Raw genomic sequence first — 24,546 nt, forward strand, 5'->3', positions numbered from 1 at the left:
ACTGCATTTTACACCAGCTAAAGTTTCAGAATACTTTTCAGAGGCAACCCAGATAGAGCAAGTTACAGTGAACCAGTCTGCATGTGATCAGGCCATGTGTGACAATAGCCAGATCTGCTCTATCCAGGAAGGGGTGTAGCTGGCCCACCAGCTGAAGCTGTGCAAAAGCACCCCTAGCCACAGGCACAACCTGAGCATCCAGGAATACGACTGGGTTTGGAAGCATTCCTAAGACCTGATCTTTCAAGTGGAATACAACCCCATCCAGAACAGGACATATCTCCACTCCTTGTTCACCTCTCCTACTGGCCAACAGCACATCTCCCTTGTCTGGCTTAAGCCTCAGCTTATTACCCACATCCAGTTCATTACTGCACTCAGATACCAATTCAAAACTTTTACTGCTTCCACAGCATCAGATGAAAAGAAAGACAGAGCTGAGTATTATCCATATATTAATGGCACCTCAGACCAAACCCCCAGATAACCTCTCCCAGAAGTTTCATGTGGATGTGAAACTGTTTGGGGGACAGATTAGAACCCTGAGGGATCCCACAGGATGACATCCAAGGGGTCAAGCAGGAGTCACCCAGCATCACCTTCTGAGATCTGCCAGTCGTATAGGATGAGAGCCACCACAAAGTGGTGCTCTCAAACTCCATCCCAAGCAGACTCCCCAAAAGTATAGCATGGTTAATGATATCAAATGATGCTGTGAGGTCCAGCAGAACCAACGTATGAAGTAATAGTGAAGGAGAGCACCTCTGAAAATTTGCGAAAGACCTGCTTAGATGTTGTAACATTCAGCATAAAGGAGCATGAACAAAGTTATTGTGTGTGTTGTGGCAAATGCAAATTCATTGGAGAATGTGCATAAATTATGTTGATTCTGAACATACATGTAAAGGTCTGAGAATGTGCAAAAACTGACATAATGAATAGGATTTTGCACATTTCCTCTAGTTAACATGCATAGTTTCTAAGTGATGTTGCAGGGTGTGCACAAGTGAATAATCTCAACTGGAAAATATGTATGGTGGCTGTTCAATTCGCATATTCCCCACTTGGAGACTATATATATTGTCCAGGCAATTGATTAACTGCATATTAACGGGCTAATATGCAAAACATCTCTGATTGATTCAAATTGTCTGTTTCCTCTGTTCGTGTGTGTACACCTGGACACGTGTGTAAATCCTTCCTATTATACCAAAAAGCAGCAAGAGGAAGGAGGAGTCTTATCATATAATCACCCTTTTTCTTGCCTGAAATATCTGAGTCCAGCTTACTTATCTGATTTGTGTATATAATTGTTTCAGAGCCCTCATTTGGAGTTATAGAGGGGGTGAGCGCTGGTTTATTCCTAATAATTATGCTGGTGGCTGTGACTGCATTGCTTGTCTGCAGACGAAAAGTAAAGTGAGTAGAAATTAACTTTTCTGTCTTTTCAGTGCCAAAGGAAAGATGGAAGTTTATATAGAAAAAGATGTAAATTTCAGTTTATGACTGAGAGATGCTCTAATTGTAGGAACTATCTTTAGAGCTGCATTTTTTAAAAACTATTGCACAGTAGGCTCCAAGCTCTATATTTAAATATGGGTGGGTGGATGGATGGATGGATGGATGGATGGATGGATGGATGGATGGATGGATATCTACACAGACAGACAGACAGATAGATTTTCCATAATATTTATTTGGTAATGTAACTAAGAAGAAGGATTGCAGCCTTAATGCCAATACTATGCTTTGAAGATGAGATGAGATGAGATGCACCATGTGCAAAGCATGCAGCAAAATAGAAGAATGTGATGTTGCAGTGAGACATTCTTGAATTGTTCTTACAGTGGACATGATTTGCTTTTGATCATAGAAGAAACCTCTCCTGGTGGGCCAAAACATTTCCATTTACCAATGCACCAGATATAATGCTTGTCAACTTCTTATATTGCAGTAATAACCATGAAAGACCAATGGCAAGAGTGAGCATTCGCAAGGACAGGCCACTGTCAGTTCACTTGAACTTGGGACAAAAAGGGTAAGATCCAAGTGTTTGCCTTGACATCATAGAACAATGCATTCTGCCTAATCACCAGCTGACTTTTTCTTTCTTTTTCTTTCCAAATAACTTAAAGGAGCCGGAAAACTTCCAGGTAAGAGCCAATGCTATGCCATTGAAGACAACATCCTTTCTTTTGACTCTTTGTTTCTTAATGTATTAACAGACGTTTCTTTTTCCCACTTTTGAATATTTTAGCCCAATAAAAATAAATCAGTTTGAAATGCACTTCACCAAACTTCAGGCAGATTCCAACTACCTTCTGTCCAAGGAATATGAGGTAAAGATTGAATAGAGTGGAAAAGGTTTCTCTTCCCACCCCACCCCTGTCCCACCCTCTGAATGGGCTGGTTGGGTACATCTGGATACAATCCATGATACATTTTCTCAAGACCAATAAAATTAAAGGGGGCTGGATCAATGATGGTTGGTCTGTACAGAGAAAGGAAGCTGTATTTTGGGGGACTAATATAGGAAGGGCCATCATCACATATTTTGCTGCAGATGCCAGTGGGAGGTAGCAATGGCATGGGGCTATGTCAGCAAATGCAGGTGCCATTTTGGTGCATTTGCACAATAGTTTTCAGCAACTAGCTGAAACTATCCATGTTTTGACCTGTCTTGGCTGTGCAGGAACATCACAACAGCCTTTGTATTTCCTAGCTGGTTCCCTCTCTTCTGCCTCCACTCAGTATGTATGTGGTGCTCTTCCCCCTTATTTGGCCTTCAGTGGGTCTCCAAGTGGTGCAGCCCATCCATCCATGCATGTACCCCACTCCCATCCCCTCTCAATCAGATTTATCCTGTGTGGATAAGCATGTTATGGTCAGCCTCCTCAGCCTTTTAAACAACTCACAAAGTTTCTTATCAACAGCTTAATTTCAACAGGCATGATGAGAGGTGGCTGTCTACTCAGTTAATAGCAAAGTAGCAGTAGATGTTGCTTTGCAGTGGGTGGGGAGGGTCAAAGGTTGAGCCACTTGGCACAATCCAAAATTGCTTAATTTCAGTCACATCTATTCCCATTGCTTAGTCTTGGCTAGCTGATGCGCTGAGCCCATATAGTAATATAATTTAACTATTTTTATCTCCTGTTTTCTTACTTTTGGCCTTTCACAGGATCTAAAGGATGTGGGTCGAAACCAATCATGTGACATAGCACTTCTGCCAGAGAACCGAGGGAAAAATCGATACAATAATATATTGCCCTGTAAGTTTTAATATTGGATGTGAGACTTTTTATTTCTTTTCCTCATATCTCTTTGGCAAGAACAAGAGGGACAGGAATGTGGGTATATTCTTTATCCCAGTTCCTCTGCCTGGCAACAAAACACTACACCCATCAAAGGGTCTTAGTCTTTAGTATTCGTAATGTAGGCACCCTAATAAGAGAACGCATTTCCTTCACACCAGAAGTGCAGTGACTAATAATGTTCATCCTGGTTATGAAAGGCTTCAGCTGTTAAAGCAATTTTGCAGAATTGTCACTGTTGATGGTAGGCAGATGTAGCAATAAATAGCAACGTTTGCATGCATGGTTGATTTTATGTGATCAACCCCAGAAGATGAACAGCAGAGTTTATTCTTTAGTAGTCTCGCAAAAATCGGAAATGGAGCCTGTTCTAATAGGTTTATAAATCACTACCCCAACATAACTGATTTGGTAGGCAGTAGAATCTTCATCCTTCAGAATAAATTTAAAATCCACTGAGAGTCTAACACCCGTTTCATGACTTTCGAACTCAGAACAAGTGAAACAATGTCATATTTTCAAAGAGTGCATTTTTTTTATCTGCAAACTCTTGAGAATGCTACTCCAGTGTGTAGAGAGGAGAATAACAAGGCCAAAACAGAGAATACTTTTTCATTTTTACTCTAAAGTAGGCACAGGACTGTATGTCCTATACGGCTCGGGTCCAGGTAATATGAAAGACCGTATTCTCCCTTATGAGCCTACTCGTGCCCTGAGATCTTCAGGGGAAGCTCTTCTCACCATCCCACCATCATCACAGGCACGCCTGGTGGGAACGCAGGAGAGGGCCTTCTCGGTGGCTGCCCCAAGGCTCTGGAACTCCCTTCCCAGGGAGGCGAGAGTGGCCTTGATATGTTTTCCTTGATATGTTTTCGCAGGCATACAAAAACTTTTTTGTTCCAGCAGGCCTTTGGGGATAACTAGTCTGGACCTGGGAAAATGCGACGTATGGATACCATTTTTGTTGTTCTGGTTGTCTTTTGATGTTTTAATATCTTTACAATTTTAATATTGATGATTTAATTATATTTTTAACTTTTATACAGTTGTATTTATATTTCTATTTATAGGTTTTAATTGTAGCAGTTTTAACGTTGTAAGGCCGCCTTGAGTCCCAGTATTGGGGAAAAGGCGGGATATAAATAAATATAATAATATAATAATAATATGTGGGAGGTAGGATGGTTTTAACCCTCCCCCCACTATGATGTGCCCAATCTGGATCGGGGGGATGTGCCTGCAAATGGATCACCATTTTGCAATAGAGATTTGTATCCAATGTTAGGCCTACTTAGATTAAACCCATTGAAATGAATAAGATACCAGGTCAAAGTCTGTGCAGTGCTGGAAGTAATAAAAAGTGGGAGTGCTGCTCCATCCACACAATAGTCTTAGTTTTTGCTACTTACCAAAACTTCAGCTACCAGAGCAGTACACAAAGTGTGTGTGTTTGTGTATATGCATGCATGAAAGAGAGAGAAATAATTATATTTTTTGTTTTTAAAATGATAATATACATGGTTCTTCTAATATTAAATGTGATTTGTCTTTCAGTTAATAAATTATAGCTCCTGATTTTTAATGGGTGGGATCCTGATTTAAGCATGTACAACTGGGCTGGTGGAAGTGGACTTCCCTGTCCTCCTTAAAGCAGCCCCCTGAAAATGCTACACAGAGGGTCGCGGGACCCTGCTAAGTGGGCTGAGCTATGGTGTATTGGGGAGGAAGGGGGGAATCCCTGAAAAGCAGGCAGAGGCACCTTCCATAAGCAAAGCCCTTCCATCAATGAAAGGAAGATCTGGATCCAACCCATAGTGTCTAGATGAAAGGCGGTGTATGAATATGAGCCATTTATTACCACATAAAACCAAATGTGCTGCTGCATACCTTGAATGCATTTCTATACATCCATTAAAATGAAGGAAACTAATCATTGGAATCTAGTGATAATATTTGTGCAATGAATCTCTCCCTCAGATGACACAACAAGAGTGAAACTTTCAAATGTAGATGATGACCCATGTTCTGACTATATCAATGCAAGCTACATCCCAGTAAGTGATTCCATGTTTCCTTTTTACGGCCCTTTAGCACATACATACATACATACATATATGTTAGTAATCCAAAGTCAAGTTTTTATATCTCTAATCTACCATCACCACTCCCAACCCACCTGAAATTGTAAGCCAAACTCTGATTGTGTCTGACTGGTTTCCATAGAACTAAAAGTCAATTACCACTTGAGGCCACTTACTGGGCTTGTTGTAGGTTGATTCAAGTGATGTTAGAATCTGCGAAGGACATGTTTTCAAATGTTACACATTTTTTGCAGAACTTGTACAAAAAGGTACAACTATTTTCTACAATTGGCACCCAGTGTCTGAAATCATATTTCATCCTGAAAGCATGTACACGTTGCATTAAAGCAAAATTGACCAGATTTCACTGTGCCATTTCCCATAAAGAACAGCAGAACCACTTCCAAATCCATAGATCACTAAACGAATATCATATCCATGATACTCTCCCTACCATCATGTTCCAGCTTAGGATATATTATTATTGTTACCATCATTGTCATCATCAATTCCTGCCCTTCCTCAATTATTAACCTAATTATATTTTTATCCTGCCCTTCCTCCAAGAAGCTCATGGCATAGATGGTTCTCCCTGTCCCATTTTATTCTCATAACAACCTTGTGGTGCAAAAGTGAGTTTCATGGCTGAGGGGGCATTTGAACCTATCTTCTAAACCAGGCTTCCCCAACTTGGTACCCTCCAGATGTTTTAGACTTCAACTCCCATCAGCCCCAGCCATCACAGCCATTGGTCAAGAATTCTGGGAGTTGTTGTCCCAAACATCTGGAGGGCACCAGGCTGGGGAAGGCTGATCTTGATTATGTGCACACAAGAGGAGCTCCAGCCGCCCCTTTGGCCAGGGACCAGATGATGGCAGGGGCACAGCCACAAAGGGCCAGGTGGCAGGGGTGGGTAATTGGGGGTAATAATCCACCCAGAAGTTTCCCATCTATCTGGAGTTATTTATTTCTCAGGCCTCCTTTTAAGTTCAGCCTGCTCTCTTCTTACATAATTCTGTATTGTAGACTATTACCCAAAGCACACATTACTTTCCTCCCTTTTTTTACTCTAGAGTAAGCACAAGTATCCAGAACCCTAGCATGGAAGGTAAAGGACTTTTACCCTTCCCACCCTGCTATGGATCCAATCTGAACAGAGGTCTGTGTGTGTGTGTGCAATATATAATGCACATTTGCTTTATTGGGTCACTATTTGGCAAGAAAAATCGCAGGCATGAGCAAGTAGATACAGATCAGGACCACAGTGGGGGCTAAGGGTACAAATGATCCTGCCCTGCAAGCTAGAGTCCTACCTGGATTTGGGACCCTCTGTGCTTACCATAAGGAAAAAAATAGCTAGCTGTTTGAAGTAATGGATACTTTGGCCCAGTGTGGTTTGATCTTGGCTGGTAGAAGGATGGCCTGATTGGAGTAGATGGCCTTCTGGGCCCTTCCAGCTCTAATATTCAATATGCTGAAATGTTCTCTGTTCTCTTCTCCAACCACCCTTGGGCTCCTAAACATTCAGGAAATCTTGAGCACTGTGCTTTAGGCCAGATATCCAGGAAAGATGCCTCTGGTTACTATGGCACTATCTAAACTAATCACAGTTTTCTGAATTGGCAGGGCAATAATTTTCGTAGGGAATACATTGCAACTCAGGGACCTCTGCCTGGCACAAAGGATGATTTCTGGAAAATGGCATGGGAACAGAATGTTCACAACGTTGTCATGGTAACCCAATGTGTTGAGAAGGGCCGGGTGAGTATATAGTTCTCCTGCTTGTTAATTGCTTCTCCCTTTAAAAAAAAAAAATCACACTAGCACTGAGATAACCTAATGAATGCTAGCTACATTGTAGGAGGGGCTTTGTGTGTGTGTGTTTTAAAAAGAGAAGTCCTTCACAAGGAATCCAACTAGCCTTCTGGCTTGTAGCCCTTAGTTGTAGTGCTCCAATGGTAGGTCAGCCAATCACAAGGAACAGTGCTAATGGAATCATGTTCCAGATGAAAGGGAGCTTTAGGGTCACTGCATAGTCCTCAATTCTACTATTTTCAATTCCACTACTCAGTGGCATCTAGTACTCGGATGCCACTGAGCAACTATTTCCACAAGGCTCTGCATCCACACAATGATGGGGTTTGCACAATACAAGGGAAGTTAATAAGCCATAGTGGCTTGTTAACCACCCCTGCACGTGCTGATTTCCCAAATTACCCTTGCCAGATCTCCAGCCTTTCTGCAAAAAAGAAGATACTGTGGATCCAAGCCCTTATTTTTGCCTAGTTGCGGCCTTCTAACCAATTTTCTGGCAACACTGAATTTTCATGATGTTTTATTTATTAAAATATTTTAAAACCACCTTTCATCCTTGTGGATATCAGGGTGGTCTACAAGAATACGATTTTTTTTTTTAAGTACATAATATAACCAAAGTAGGTGGCAAATATAATGAACAGACAAATCAAATCACTCAATTAAAATGCCTAGGCAAACAAAAAGGTTTTGTGCTGGTGCTGAAAAATTTACAATGCTGGACCCAGTTACACCTTTCCATGGGGAAGGTATTCCATAATAAAGGTTCCACAACAGAGAAGGTTCTCTCCCTTGTTGTCACATGTTCTTGGGGTACTCGGAGAAGAGCCTCCCCTGATGATCTTAAAGCACAGGCAGGATGATATTGGGAGAGGATCTCCTGTAGATATTTGTGTCCCAAGCTATTTAGGGCTTTAATGGTAAGCACCAGCCCGTTGAATTGGGCTTGGAAGTGAATAGGCAGTCCCTCAACTGCCAAAACAAGGGACCACCTAAACTGCCGTCTAATCACAGCCTGGAGAGAGATACTGGCAACTCACACCTTCTCAGGAACAACAGCCCCCTCTTATCAGAGTGTTTCCAGAGAGTGTCTACACGAGGCGTTTATCGTGCGCTCCTGATTGTTCACTCACAAGAGTTTGTGGGTCCTTTTCACGACATCAGCAACCTCTGATGCCTCTCCCATGATATTCAAGTGGGAATCTGCCGTTTTATAAAACCGTGAAATGCTGTAATAAATCAAAATCGCACAATAAAACAGCGCCATCGGCTGTTGTATGAATTAAACATGTGGGAAGGAAGCCAGCAAAAATGGGGGGGGGGGACAGCATGCATTGTGCCAGTTGTTAAACCCGCAAAGACTCTGGAAGACAAAACCACGATAATGCTGCAGGATTTTTGCTAAATGTGGAGAAGCCCCAGGAAAGGAGCTGGAGGACCTTGTCCTCATGGCATCCCAGTGAGGTGACTCCAAAGGGAAGATTCCCCTTTGGTGTTGCTCCTTTGGCAGCAACCCAGCACAGCAGCTCAGCCTCAGTAAAATATAGGGAGCCCTGAAACGAGTGGAAATGCTTGTTTCTTGATTCGGACATGTCGGCAAGCTCTGCTGACTTGCCCTGTTCCAAAAATGAGCATTTCTATTCATTTCTGGTTGCTCCCAGAAGCGCTACATCTCTGTTGTGCAAGTGGTGGGTCTTGCTTGTGGAAAGGAGTGTGTGACAATATGACAGAATTGGCAGGGGCACAGCAACTGATGCAGTTGCACTGTGTATGGAAGTGCTCAATCCATGTTCTCAGCACACCAGTTTGGTTATGTGAGCTTATCCTGATAGTACCCAGATCATAGAGCTGCTCCACTATGGTTTTAGCTGATTGCTTTGCTACTGTTCAGTATATTGTATAGTGCTGTACAGGTGTGTGGCACTTAAAACACAGATTAAATGACCTGGTAGCTGTACATGGCAGGTCACGCCAGTTGAAGCCATCGTTTCTGCAAAAGTGGGCTCCGCTTAAGGCAAAAAACAAATCAAAGGGTGGCATTAAACAAAGGGCAACCTTCTTGCTTCTTAATGGTTTGTGTTCTGATATGACATCAGCATATTTCAATTGTAATTTGCATCTTGATGCTGAACTATACTTCCAGAAAAGAAAATATCATCATAAATTTTGGCATCCAGGTGTGCCAGTTATATAGAATTTGCTGTGGCCTACACATTAGCCTTGTAAAGTTAGATAAATATTTATTTTCTATTATGTGACTCTTTGGTTACAATTACCAAAACCAACATAGGTATAAAAGTAAATATGTTCTTGTGATATTAAAACCAGACTCTTTGTTTCTGTAGGTAAAATGTGACCATTACTGGCCCTTTGACCAAGATTCCTTATATTATGGAGACTTAATAGTCCAGATGCTATCTGAGTCAGTGCTCCCAGAATGGACAATAAGAGAATTTAAGGTTTGCAGTGTAAGTATATATAACTATTTTAGCAAGTTTTCTGAAAAATAAAGTCACACTTTCAGAACAAGATTGTTAAATGGTGATCTGGTTCCTTGTGGCAAAAGTAATAGACTGAAGCTGCAATCCTGTACCCATTTACCTAGGAGTAAACCCCAGTGAAGTCAATAGAACTTACTTCTGAGTAGATATGTAAAGGATTGCTCTGAGGAAGCTGTTTCTCACATATAATTCCATGATACCTGGTTTGCACATCACAGTGGCAATTCCTGGGTTACTTAACCCAGGAATTGCTGGAGATGAGTGGAGTGTGCAAGTAACATGCAAGTCATTTCCAGGTTAAGGGTGCAGTCCTATGGGTGGTGCCCTGGGTACTTGTAAGCCCCCAAACCTGGAGGCTTACGAATATCCTATGCAGAGGGGGAGGCACCTCACACCTCCTGCACTGCATTTTATGTAGACGAGTGATTTCACCTGACTAGCGGAGGCTTCAGGGTGAGGGAAGGAAGGAGGCTGGGGTGGAGACAGAAACAGGCGTAAGCCAGTCGCCCTGGCTCCTCCCCGGCCCCAGGAATGCCTCCTTTCCCCGTCTCTGTGTTCTGTTTACCAAGTGTGGAGAGACAGCCAGCATAGTTCTCTCTATGCCAGCTGGGAGGGGGAGGGGGAGGGACCCTCGCTTTCCTGGCTTGGAGCTTGGAGCCCCTGTCTTTGAATGTGGAGCCAGGAAACTGAAAAATCCTGTATCCCCCAGATGCTGTCTATGGGGCATAGTATTGCTGTCTAAACAACCCAGGAATTGCCGCTATGATGTGAGAACCAGGTCTACACTTGTGTATTGAGAAGACATGCATGTCTTGCTGGCCTGACAGCTAATGTCTCACTAGATCTCTGAACTGCCAGATCTGACTAGTGTGTGGTGCAATATGGCCTTAGTGCTGCTGTGTCATAAACTTCGTTATAACTACCTACCTGCCAGATCCTTCTCAACATGTTTATGTTTTTGTGGTGTGAGTCAGAGGTATTTGCACAATGTAACAAACTGCCCTCCATGCATTGTATAGTATCTGCTTCCTGTGTCTAACTTCCCCCTCTGCATTCCATTTACCGTGCAGGAAGAGCAGCTTGATTCCTCTAGACTTATTCGTCAGTTCCATTACACTGTATGGCCAGACCATGGTGTACCAGAAACAACCCAGTCCCTCATCCAGTTTGTGAGAACTGTACGAGATTATATTAATCGAACACCTCAAGCTGGACCAACCATAGTACACTGCAGGTATGAGCAGAACAAACAGTCCTTTGAAGAATTAAGGGGTGGATTTCAAAAATTATTTGCCTTTAATTTGTTTTCAAGCTTCATTGAGGAGATATGACAGCTTAAGTCTTAGCCGCCATGCAATCATTCTTCCAATAATACCTGGTGGAGGTCATTGAAAAGTTGTCAAGCTCCTTTCCCAATTAAAACACAAAGGCTTGAAGAGTATGAACTGAAAAACAGAAAGGAATACAAACCATGGCTCATCTTGAGCTACCTGCATTTAATAATGGCAAGAGAAAAAAAATTAATCTGGAGAGGCTCTGTTTCCATTTTCTTTTTCAGTGCTGGAGTTGGTAGAACAGGCACATTCATTGCACTGGATCGAATTCTTCAACAATTGGACTTGAAGGATTCTGTGGATATTTATGGAGCAGTGCATGATCTGAGGCTTCACAGGATTCACATGGTTCAGACAGAGGTAAGCCTTAGCTATGTAATATCATAGTTACAACAGCAAAATAACTAGAGACATCAAGCTAAAAATTAAATTGTTTAATTCAAATCGTATACAAAATTCAGTCTAAGGACGGATGACTCTCTCAAGTTCTGTTTCATTCAGTTTCTCAGATTTCTGTCATTACATTCATTCCATCCCATTTCTTTGTCAATTTGCATTTTTTGTTTGGAAAGGTCTGCATGAAAATGTGTACATGTTTTTGTGCACTTTTCTCCTGCACACATTATTGCACACATTTTCTCCCTTGATAGTATATAGTAATTTTGTGTGCACCTTTTCCTAATACACATATTCGTAATACACACATTTTTTATTGACAAACTTGAGTGCAATGTTCAGAAATGTGTGGATTCTGCATTCCAGTTTGTGCATAAGTCTGGGGAGTGCAAATTAGGTACTTTGGCATCAAAATGCTAACCAAACAAAATGCTCACCCATCCCTAATTCAGACACTGTTCTGCTGTCCCCTTGGCTCCCTGACACATAACCCTCTGCCTCCAAAGCTCTATTGTCTCTCCACTCCCTTCCTGGCAACAGCATACAGCCTCTCCTATCCATTGGCTTTGTACACAGTTCTAGCTCCAATTTCTCCTTGACCTTTCATTTCTTCTATTCCATGTCTCCTCCACTCCTTTTGCCATCAGACCTCTGACTCTTCCACCCATCCTTCCCTCAAACCCTTCCATCAGCAACCCTGCCTCCAAGGCTTTTTCCTACTCAGCCTCCCTGCACCCAACCATTATGTATGTGTTTCCCCCACATTCCCTATCAACCACACTATTTATTTAATGTATTTCTTAGCCCCCTTTCAAGACCAGGGTCTTCCCAAAGTGGCTTACAATATAAAACATGCAATTCAATATTGATATTACAAAAGGCTTAGTATCAGAATAAGGCTCTATGCTCAGTGTGACATTTTCCCCGGTCCACTTTCTTCTTGTACCATTCTTTCTGTATGTCCACACTTCCCCTGCCACCCTTTTTCTTAGGCTTGTCCCTTCTTCACCTCTCCTTCCCCCAAATTGCTGGTCCTCCCCTCAGTGGGAGGAGGGCAGCATGCAGAGCCAAGAAGGCAGTCTCCATTTGGTGGGAGTGGCCTCTCCCCCTTACGGTTAGGGTTAGCCTGGGAGGGAAAAAACAGACAGAACCAGGGGTTGAGCTCTGAGATCAGTGGAGGAGAAATCTCATCCTCTGCTATTATACATCAGAGTCCCTCCCGGTGAGCTACAAAAGCGATGCCAAGTACAAATGAGACAAACTACACAGTAACTTAAACACATAGTACAGCCATATATGCTTAATTTCTCTACCTCGATATCGTCCATGTGGACTCAGCTTTTAAACCCTTTATTTCCATATCACAATCCCAGTGAAAAAAACCTTTGCCATGGTCCTGATCTTGATTACCCCTGCTCTGCCCGCCCCCCACTGTGGCAACTATGTAAGGTAGAAACATTAAGCACCTAAAACAAAACTACATATTTAATGTATCATATAGTTTGGCCCAAAGACAGCAAGTGAAGGGCAGGCCTGGTTGCCCTCCTTTTCTTGAAAAGAATACAAATTCGCTGGTAAGTCCAGAATTTCCATTTCGCAATCTACTATCTTCTTTAACTTGTTCCCTTCAGACACTTGGCCTCCGGGCTCTCTATCTCCTAGCTTCCCCCCACCAAGTTTCCAAGACTTAAGCTCACCCCCCTTTGTCGCCTTGCACCCCCTAAAAGTGCTGAGCCATCCTGTAATATCTATGAATTTCCAGTCAGCCTTGCCATGACAGAGGATTGCTTGTTCAGCACTAGAATTGCCTACTGGGCCTTTCATCATCCATGATGCTAGCACCACTTAAACCTGAGGATTATTTTGTTCTCCTTTCTTAGCTTTGTTTTGTACACCTTCAATACAACAGAGATGAATGTTTAATTACATAACCTTTCAAAAATGAGGAGAATAACTAAGGGAGCAATCCTATTGGATAGGCGGCCGCCTCCAAACTCAGAGGCGACCACCTATCCAATGCAGGGTGGGAGGAGTGTAGAGATCTTCTCCTCCACACTCCTGCCACCCTGCATTCACGGCTAGATGGCCGATTTCAGCTGTCCAACCATGGGATTTTGGAGCAGGGGGGAGGCCAGACGACACATACGAAGCATTGTACCAGCACTTCCGCACTCCCGGCTCCTCCCCTCCCCCAGGAACACCCCCTTTTGCCCCACTCCGTGCTGCTCTTCCAAGCCTGGGGACAATCAGCGCCACCTACAAGGCAGCGGGGGAGGGATGGGGAGGTGGTTTTCCAGGAACCAATCTCGGATCGCAGGCTCTGAGGTCGGTTCCCAGAAACCGAACAATCCTATGGCTGTCTAACCACTGTCTAATGGCCATAGGATTGTGACCTAAATAACTATTAGACAGCTCTTGCATAACACCAACCTCACAAGAAATGCAGCATGCCACAATAAGGTATGCTAAAGCAATTTTCACCAGTTCTGGCAAAATGTCTGTTTCACTATCCATTTATACAGAGAGTAATTTAAAGGCACTCAGGAAACACTTTAGACAAATAATTAGATATTCTTTTTAGCTCAAGGCTAAAGTTTCAACAGGCAGAGGCAGAGCTGAGAAGCCTCAGTTCTAATTGGGGGGAAAATACTTCCATGCAGGCACTAAAAATTATTGTGTTGCAAAAGTGACACCTTAATCACCAGGCTGACATCACTCTATTAATAATAAATAGTATTACCAGTAAGATGACAAAAAGTCAACGTTGTCCTTGCATTATTATTAATTGAATTCGCTAACAGTGTTATTCTTCCTTCCAAGTCAACAAAGTGAACAAATTTGTTTTTAGATAGATTTTATTTATTTATTACATTTCTATACCACCCAATAGCCAAAGCTGTCTGGACGGTTCACAAAAAATAAAAAAGATCAATAATAATATGATATTATCTGGTATAAGGAAGGAGATGGTGTAATAACAATACGCCTTTGAATCTTTGATAACTCTGAAAATTCAACATTAGATGTGTTTGAACTAGAAAGTTCATTTATAATGATATAAGTGGAATACAAAGAAGACAAAGAGGCCTCTCTAATCTTAATGCTTGAGTTGAGATTTAGTGACTCACTTCTGCCACAGAAGCTCAAGTGACATTTCAAATCTACCTAGTATGGCCATGGGCTAAGATGTGGTGTTCAGTCATGTAACACAGTTCAGTTAAACCAATTCATTCATGGTTAGGACTATCTACATTTCTGGAGCAAGAGGCCAGGTTTTCATAAAGTTGAGAGCCTACAAGAATTACAGATGCCGTGGGGGGAGGATGATGAACAGTGAGGAAATACCCCCATGTTCTGAAGTCCAACAGCACTATAGAACTTAGGTTCAGGGCTAGAACAGCCATCCTGACCCATCCAATACAGCACAAGTATGCAACTTGGAGTAGTTAACCTCTCATTGCCATGTTGTAGAGGAGAGTTTTGTGGTTCATCCTCCAACCCTGTTTTTCTTCCCTTAAGGATTCTTCTTAAGGAATCTGTCCCCTTCACAGCTTAAATCATCTAGGGGGAGGAGAAAACTTCCTCCACTATGGATCTTAATTAACCACTTCCAAGAAGATTCTTTAAACGATGAATGAGGCAGACCCCTAAGAGCTTAAGGTGTTGTGGGGTGGGGGGTATTGGTGTCAGGAGGTATGTCTGATGAAATACATTTTTATTATCCCTTGGCTAAGATCTCCCTTATTTTGACATATACTCTTCCCTCTTTGTAGTGCCAGTATGTATATTTACATCAATGCGTGAGAGATGTCTTAAGAGCAAGAAAGCTACGCAGTGAACAGGAAAACCCCTTGTTCCCAATATATGAAAATGTGAATCCAGAGTATCACAGAGGTAAGGGGCTGAATTTAGTGAACATTTAAAAAATCAATAATTATCATGTATTTACTCTTAATATACACATAGTGTAATTCCACCAACATTTTGCCCTAGTTAGTGATTTTTCCCCCTTCAGCAGCTCCCCCCACATAGCAAAACAGTCACCTGATTCATTCAGTACAACAACAAAAATGCGATTTTGCATGTTGGGGCTCATACTGAGAAATCTGGCAGCGTATTCTGTTTAAAGGAGGTCATGTCTGATCCACTTGGACATATGCAGGGAGCTGCCACAGGCTGAGAAGGAAAGCAGCCACCACAAGCAAGGTAGTTATGTGCATTGATCCTCAATGCCTCACCTTGTTTCTTCTTCTTATATCACCCCTGCAATTCTTTTGAACCTACTGTTCTCAATTAATATTTCTTATGTTCATGCCATTATAGTCCACTCCACCAATGTACTCCCATTGGAATTTAATTAAAGTTCCAGTATTTGGAATGAACACTTATGGATGTTTATTACTGTCCTTCAACTTGAAGTAACTACCTTTCTAAATGAAAAATCTCCAAGCTCAACAGCATCCTAGCCATCACCCAGTTCTTCCGAGATTTCATATGTTGCACTTAAGCTCAATTACAGCCATACTGCTTTCCCATTCTTATGCAATAATCTCCCATGCCTTCCTGTCTTCTGAGGTTGTAAGCTTTCTGGAGGAGGGAAAATATATTGTGCTAATAAAATACTGGGTATATTTACTATAGCAAATTAGTGGTCCTGTTAGGAATAAACTGACTTGCCTTTCCGCTTTTCATTGCTTGATATCTTGCAGCTCAATAGGAAGGCACAGTGAAAATCCTTCTTCCCACTTCACACCTTACAGTAGAAACCTATGTAATAATCTGTCTTGTGGTGGATTTGCTATATTTCACTGTCCTGCTGTAAAACACCCAGTTTTTTTAGCCTTGCTAAGTAAGTGATACTGCATGGTTTTGAAACATTCACAAGATCAGGTTCCATTTAGATCTTTACTTAAAGAGATTAATGAACATCACTTTTCACTGAGGGGGAAAAATCTATGTAAATCCAGTTCTATTTAGGGTGTAAACCTGTATCTGTTTTATACCAGTTGAACTTTCATGGCTTTCCATCCTATATATTATAATTTGGTAAGCCTTCTGAGAATTTTCTGTTAGATATGATTTATTATTTTAACATTTTCTTTGCCACCTCTCCAAGGCTTGAGATGGGTTACAATGCCCCAAAAATGAACTCAAGCAACTCACAAAATTACAATTCTCGGGGTTCCCTCAGGAGAAGGAATGATTTAGACCAGTTTAAGGCTTCAGTCTTATACAGTGTACACACTTACCCAGGAATAAGTCATACTGAATTCAATAGGGCTTACTTCTGAGTAGACATGTTTAGGATTGCACAGGGGTTCTATATCTTTAGCAGCTGTATAATAAGCAGAAAACCAGCATATATAACTGCATGTGAGAAGGAGCTTCATTTGCTGAATTTCTGGTTTTCATCTAGCTATTAAAGACACAGCAGTCTTGTCAGGGGAAAAAATTGAATATGTTGCCTATCATTCTAAGACATAGCTGCCTTGTTCTTCTTTTGCATACACACACAATTCTGGTCTCCAGCTATCTTTATCACTATAGTACTTTCATAGGATCATATGCACTGGCTGGCATTGGAAAGTTAAAAACAAAACTACTTTGTGTGTGTTTTCTAACTGCAGTTTTCTTTTGATTTCAGATGCTGTTTATTCAAGGCACTAAAACTCTAACAGATTCCTGTTTTTTGCAGTCATATCTGTTAGCTATTTTTTAATTTTTAAAAAATATTTTATGCACTACAAAAGTGCCAGACATGTTTGAAGCGGTGTATAATTTATTGGTCTGGTGATATTTTAAAGTATATAATTTAAAGATAATAGATATTGTTGTATATAAATGTATTTTGATATGTAAATATGTATGTTATCTATTTTATATTAAGCTTCAGATAATACTATTTTTCCATGCTAAAGTTATTTTAATGAATTATTCCCTGTAAACTATCTTATGCTGGAAAACTAGCAGGACTTCTAAATGTGAGGAAATTATTAACACTGCGCTACAAAAATCCCATAAGTCGAAGGCATGGTTGTGCAACCTTCACATCCTGATCTAGACAATCCTTACGTGTTTTTGGGGTAGGAACTGCACATATCAGGGTCCATGATTCCTTGCACACATCAGGTTCTTTAGACTTCTGAAGATACCAGGGTTTTTAAAATAAACTAGTACCTAGCCCTCATGGTTGCAGGTACATGATACTGGTAACTTTGACACACTGAAAAACAAGCTTGCCAAGTTCTGACCAAATTAAGAATGGGAGGACTTTATGTAACATGCCTATCAATCAACTTCTCCCCTGTGTCAGGGATACTTGAACAAACTTTTTTTTTTTTTGCTGCTGAACTGTAAACATAATGCAAGATCTCAAACATCCTACAGCATCCGGAGTTATGTGGAAAACAGCACTTCTGGCATCAACATACAATTCATTTCCAGTGTGACCCTGTGAGCTGAACAAAGTTGCTCAACTTTAAGAATAGCCAGATGCTTTAATTAGCCCATTTTATAAAGCTGCTGCAATATGTTAGGACAATAAGGAACAGATGCAGGACATTAAAGAGTTATATTAACTAAAACTACTTTGGTTAATGGGACAATAAAGTGAGATTAAGTTGTTTCCAGTGGTAACGCTAATATCCTGACTATAAAGCAATCATGCAGCCTGATCTAAAAAGTGCATGCAGTGAATAGGCACATATAGAACACAAAGATGCTGGCACTCTAGATGCAAAACCTAGGACATTCTTTTGAAAGCAGCTAAAAGTCTGATTATGATAGAAAAGGCTAGGATTTCCTCAACATAGAAAACACACAAAGGCTTGTCCATCCTCTCTATATGTGGAAAGGCTCTGTATGCAGAGAGAATGAACTGTAGCCATTTTTCACCTTGTAATGACTTTTAAAAATATTTTCAGCATTGTTGTTTACTAAAATTGCTTTCTCTTTCCAAAAGAAGCGGGGAGGGGGGCAGGGAGGAGATGGAGGAATTTCATTTTTATCTAACGTGATGTTTCTGGACATTGTCTACATGAGGAACCCTTGCAGGATTTTTATCTGTTCATTTGTATGCCATCTTTCCAACAAGATGCCCAAAGTGTGTACAAAACAAAGCACAACATTTACAGGAGAAATCAATACCAGTAAAATCAGATTTAAACAGCAACAACAGCACATAAAAAAGAAGTAGTGGCAAACTAGGAGAGAGATCAGTTTTAAAACCTTCCAGTGCAATCCTATACATGTCTACCCAAAAGTAAGTCACATTGAGTTCAATGGGGTAAGTAAATGGGGTAATCTATAATAAGTGGGTATAGGATTGCACACTCCGGGAGAGAGCGGAGGACAGGAAGGCCTGGTGTGCTATGGTCCATGGGGTCACGAAGAGTCAGACACGACTTAACGACTGAACAACAACATAGGATTGCAGCCTTACAATGCAATCCTATACCTGTCTACTGAAAAGTAATTCCCCTTAATGAACAAAGGCTGCAATCCTATGGTCCCTGTGATGTCAAGCCTTGGAGGTAGTGATGAGAATCCTAACTTTTTTCTACTCTTCTGATCAGTTTTTCTACCCATGGAAAAACTGATCAGGCAGAGTTTTGCGATCAACCAACCTTAAGAGCCCTTCTACACTTCTACAATTTTCCAACAGCAATGTGGTTTTAATTTTTGTGAACTGCCCAGAGAGCTTCAGCTATTGGGCAGTATAGAAATGAAATAAATGAAAAATAAATAAATAAAATAGTTGTTGGTATTCCGTCTAGCGCTCAGTAACAGTAGCTGCTTTGTATAACCCTTCCCACAATTCTAGCCCCAAATTAATTCTCCCAGAATGTGGGGCTGTTGAATGGAAGCATAGAATGTCCCTTCGAGGGCCCTAGTCTCCCATATGTTCATTGCCTCTGTGTTCACTGCAGGACATTGAAAGATCATCAGGGTTCTGTCATACATGCTTTTGGCTATGTTACTAAAACCAGGTAACCATAGAATCTGTTTAAACTGGTCGGACACAGGCTCGCATGAGCAGAAAAGCAAATTTAGAATCATTTGTAGATCCTAAGAGAAAGAGAATGAGAGCCAATGCAACCCTCTTGTCACCAAGGAGACAGAAGGAGCAGATGTTTCTTCATTTTTAGCAGTTTATGGGCCAGGTATTTTGCTACAAAAATGCATGACAGTGGAAAAACTAAGGAGAATGCTCCTATAAAATTTAAGCCAGCTGAAGTGAATTTTACTTAGTGGATTTTGCTCCACAGTATCCTCAAACCATGTGTATTTCCTATATAGATTTGGGCCCACAGACTTGGTGGTTGGACTCGATGGCCTTGTAGGCCCCTTCCAACTATTCTATGATTCTCATAGTTCTTTTTTGAAATACTTCAGTCCCAATATAAATCTGATTTCACTTTCTGGCTGCTTGACATTTCTCCCCTAGCAAGAACATTTCACTCTTGCATCTAGTCTGACCCAGCCATTCCCAACCAGAAGCCCTCCAGATGGTTTGGACTTCAGCTCTCATCATCCCCAGCCAGCATGGCCAATGGTCAGGGATGCTGGGAGCTGTAGTCTAAAACATCTGGAGGGCACCAGGTTGGGGAAGACTGGCTGACCTTTCTCCACGTATGTATGTAATATAATTTTGAATTCTGGGCAATATAGTGCTGTGCTACTTCAAGATGGACATAACATGCCTTAAAGACATTGGTGCACAACACTGCTGCACTTAGTGAAGAAAGCCATGTTGAGACTGGAAAATATTCCCTGTATAAACTTCCTAACTTAAGTTCTGCCATACAAGATTGCATTCATGTACACCACACACATGGTTGCATATTCAGAACTGACTAAAATGTGAGAGGTGTGTGCGTACGGAGAATAAAAAGGAACAGTTACTATTTCTCTGTCCTACAGAGGTAGCATAACTTTCAAATTCAGGGTGTGGGGTGGGGGGAGCAGAAATATGCATCCAGGACAGTTAGATCACTTACTAGGATTTGTTTGGTTTTTTATCAAAAGCTATCATACATGAATAGGGGAGTGGAAAGGGCAGCATTTGTAGAGATTACAAATTTAAACTGCTACTTCCCTGTTAACGTAGCATGACAATAAAGAGGCTAATTTAATAATCAAAGCCTTAAGCCTCTTTTGAGGGCAATGAATTTGGTGTTCATCAGCAATCCTGTTTTCCTGGCACCATGGGAAATGAGATTAGTTACAAATAATATAATTACAAGGTGGTGAGCAACTCTGAAGAAATATCAAGTGCGCTATATAAATTATGTCCAGTATCTATTATAGTGTCATCTTTCTGCTGAGGAAATGAATCCAATTCAGTAATATATGATGTGAGAGCTGGCATTTTGGATTGTATGTCCTATCTATAAGATACTTTATCCTTCTCCAGAGAATACAAATGACACTCATTTTCTCTTTCTACTGCTCATTTTTTCTTTCATTTTTCTTTATTGTATGCATTATGTGTACAAATAAGGCTGCATCATTCTGTGGCTGCCAACAGCTATTTTAACCATTTCAGCATGTCAAACTTGTAATTGGCTTCTGAACCTATTCCTTTCCATTCTAATCAAATAATAAATAGCCGTAAGCATAACAAAGGGCTATGTAACATCTGGATAGTTGACACATGCATCCTTAATTCTGCTGAACGTATGTCTATGTACAGATGAGTAGAAGTAATGCATACTTTTGCATACAGTAGGTACCATTATAATGAAACAGACCAACTCTGTTCTACAGCAGAATGTCAAAACTGATACAGTAAAGGGGTGGGGGAAGGAGTCACCAAAAAAAATCACATCACAGTTGAGTAGCTTCAGTGTCCTACAAATGTGCTCCAATGTGTACATGGAGAAACTGAACTGAGAAATACTCTGCAGGCACTAAATGAGGATTCCTTACTGCTCTCATAGAGCATTTCACAACACAGAAAATAATAGTGTTGCCCCTGCACGTGTACATAATTCTGTGTGCAAAGCAGAGCTCTGCAGAAACTTATATCATGTTAATAAATTGTAATTCAAACTGTAGATACTGTCTCTTAAATACTTAAATAGGGAAAATGCTAGCCACTGAACAAAGCACCTCCTGAAAACATGAAACTAATTTGGGGATCCCTGATTAGCAATCCAATACTTCTGATGAGCTATGCTTCATCTGTAAATTTCCCCCTGTTATGCATAACAGAAACAGGTAAGTGATTAAGAACAGTAAACTAGGTCTGCATGATGCAGGATGCTTGATCCAATACTTAACTGGCTTTTAATTCATCAGGAAAAGACTTCTATGAGATACAAGACTATAACACATGATACTAGTATGAAGTTGATCCCATTTTATAAGTAAGGCACTAAAAACAGCATTGCCTGTTCTTATAGTTAATCCAAGCAAAGCACTTCACATGCTTATCACCCAGTCCTGGAAAAAAATTACCTGTGTGGAGGGCGCAATCCTATGGGGATAGGTGGCTGCCTCCAGACTCGGAGGCAACCACCTATCTAATGCAGGGCGGGCAGAACGTGGAGGAGATCTTCTCCGTGCTCTGACCACCATGCATTTGTGGCTAGATGGCCGATTTCAGCTGTCTAGCTGGAGCACTTTGGAGCGGGGGGAGGAGGGGCAGCTGGACAACACATAGGAAGCGTTGTACCTTCCAAGGTCCCCCCGCCCCCGGGAACACCCCGTTTCCTCTTGCGCTGCTCTTACAAGTGCAAAGCCGGGGATGATTTGCACTGCCTACAAGGGGGAGGGGCAGGGAGGCAGTTTTCTGGGAACCAACCTTTAAGCGCAAGCTCTGAGGTCGGTTCCCGAAAACCGAATAATCCTATAGCTGTCCAGCCGCTGTCTAGTGGCCATAGGATTGCACCCTAAGTCAATAAGTAAAATTTAGTTCATAAAGTCAAAACTCCTCTGGATTTCAAGAGAATGAGGACTTCACATCCCCCATTTTAAACTGTGGGCATGATCCAACCCTAATTATACACTTTCCATTTCCCTTCAAACATCAACCAAATGCTGCCAAAGAACAATGTAGTATTTTATGTAATAATATATGGATTGCCAGTTAAGAATAGAACTCTGGGATGTAGGGGTGTAAGAGATTATGCACAGACATACACATACAGAGAAAGAAAAGAAAAAGAAAGAGGAAGAGAGATGGCTGAAGAAGCAAAGCAGGCTGTAGGTTACTGTGCAATTGCATGAAATAACAGTGTACTTCAGACCAATCGTATTAAAATTAATGAGACTTGTTAAGTGTCACCTCATCACCTTAAGGGAAGTTCATAGACCACCTACAGAAGCAGAGCTGTAACTTCAGGACTTCCACATGCTGAGTACACCAACAAGGAAAGCACTGGATGACTTAAAGCCCTTGGGGAAAATAGTGCCTTCAATGAACTCATTACATCATGTAACTGATATTGTTAAAAAAAGAATTGAAGTCTAATTACATGTAACAATGATTAATTTCCCATGAGAGCAAAAAACTGTGTTGATAAAAGCCAGTAGACATATGTATAATATGTAATAGTGGGAAATGATTTACAACATCCTAGAAATGAATCTGAAATATGCACGCTATAAATTCTGTTCTATTGAAGACTTGAAAAGTATCCGGGGAATTATATTACCTTGTTATATGCTACATATTGTGCCTATCTATGTTCCTAACAAACCATTTACCAACAAAAAGCAATACAGCTACTGTTAATTTAAATTATATATTTTAAGTATATTTTTATATTGAAATCAACAAATCAATATATCCAAGCACCTGTCACACATTTTTATGAATGGCTCATAAATAAAACAATTGCTTATTTAAAACAAGGTCTTTGCATTCTACCTCACTGCTTTCATGTTATGGATTTCGTTGTCAAGCTGTTCAGAGAAGGTCATCAGTAAGTTTGATTGGAGACAACCATTTTCAGACAACTTAAAGTTAATCAAATGTCCTTGCCTTTTCTTGTAATCCACAAAAAAAGTAAGGGCAACATCTATGTCACAAGCTATGAACTTCTTCTAAGCATGTTTGCCTTCATATTCACCTGTATCTTTATGAACCTATCTGGTTATTAGGGATGTACGAAAGTCACTTACCTTTTCGAAGGGTGACATTTGCAGTGGGGGGGGAGGCGCTCCGTCCCTCCTCCCAAAATTCTCTCCGGCCGGCTCCACTCCGCAGCAATTCCACGGAGCCGCTGGCCGGGGCCACCCGCAGCCGGACATCTGGCTGCTGGGGAGCCTGCACAGGGACGCAAATGGCGGCTGCTGTAGCCGCCACCATTTGTGTCCCTGTATTTTGCCATGATAGGCTACGTAAATATTTACATAGCCTATCACGGCAAAAACAACAACAGCTAACGTAAATGGCGGCGGCTATGGTGGCCACCATTTGCGTTCCCTTTTTGGGGGGGCCGTGATAGGCTACGTAAATATTTACGTAGCCTATTATGGCAAAAGAGATGGGCGTAAATGGCGGCCACTATGGCAGCCGCCATTTGTGTTCCCTTTTTGGGGGGGCCGTGATTACGGCAAAAGAGATATATACGTAATATATATATTACGGCAAAAGAGATGGGCGTAAATGGCGGCCACTACGCCATTTGCGGCCCTCTCTTTTGCCGTAATAGGCTACGTAAATATTTACATAGCCTATCACGGCCAAAAAAGGGAACACAAATGGCGGCTGCCGTAGCCACCATATGCGTTCCCTTTTTTTTGCCGTGATAGGCTATGTAAATATTTACGCAGCCTATCATGGCTTCTGCAGGGATGCAAATGGCGTCCCTGCATTAGCCGTGATAGGCTACGTAAGTATTTACATAGCCTATCACAGCTATAATGAAGAAGCGAATGGCGGCCGCAGAAGCAGCCACCATTCACAAAGCAGCGCAAACGGCAGAAGGTGTCCCATTTTGCGCACCTTTCATGGGGTGGGGGGACGGGGGGCTTCATTCCACCACGGATTTCGAGGGATCCACTCACTGAGATCCGTGGTGGAATTCTCTGACATCCCTACTGTTTATTCAGATCTGCAGGAGAGGCTGTCTGGAGAGCACCATTTCCCACAGAAGGC

General features: G+C 41.4%; 1 protein-coding gene across 2 annotated transcripts in view; it reads left to right on the plus strand.

Moving 5' to 3' along the window:
• PTPRB (protein tyrosine phosphatase receptor type B) overlaps positions 1-23,285 on the plus strand; it is a 106,310-nt gene extending 83,025 nt beyond the window's left edge. For both annotated transcript variants that reach the window (XM_084810494.1, XM_084810495.1), the window contains 12 exons: positions 1,320-1,419; positions 1,955-2,038; positions 2,136-2,153; positions 2,258-2,339; positions 3,179-3,269; positions 5,289-5,365; positions 7,019-7,153; positions 9,553-9,675; positions 10,779-10,942; positions 11,267-11,402; positions 15,212-15,332; positions 17,083-23,285. In XM_084810494.1, coding sequence (XP_084666620.1) covers positions 1,320-1,419; positions 1,955-2,038; positions 2,136-2,153; positions 2,258-2,339; positions 3,179-3,269; positions 5,289-5,365; positions 7,019-7,153; positions 9,553-9,675; positions 10,779-10,942; positions 11,267-11,402; positions 15,212-15,332; positions 17,083-17,105 — 1,154 coding nt within the window. In that variant the 3' untranslated portion in view covers positions 17,106-23,285. The remainder of the gene's footprint in view (positions 1-1,319; positions 1,420-1,954; positions 2,039-2,135; positions 2,154-2,257; positions 2,340-3,178; positions 3,270-5,288; positions 5,366-7,018; positions 7,154-9,552; positions 9,676-10,778; positions 10,943-11,266; positions 11,403-15,211; positions 15,333-17,082) is intronic.
• Positions 23,286-24,546: the final 1,261 nt, after the last annotated feature.

The sequence above is a fragment of the Heloderma suspectum genome, chromosome 7, assembly GCF_057233095.1.
Source record: "Heloderma suspectum isolate Gila_16-S chromosome 7, 16-S_ref, whole genome shotgun sequence".
Classification (NCBI taxonomy): Eukaryota; Metazoa; Chordata; class Lepidosauria; order Squamata; family Helodermatidae; genus Heloderma; species Heloderma suspectum.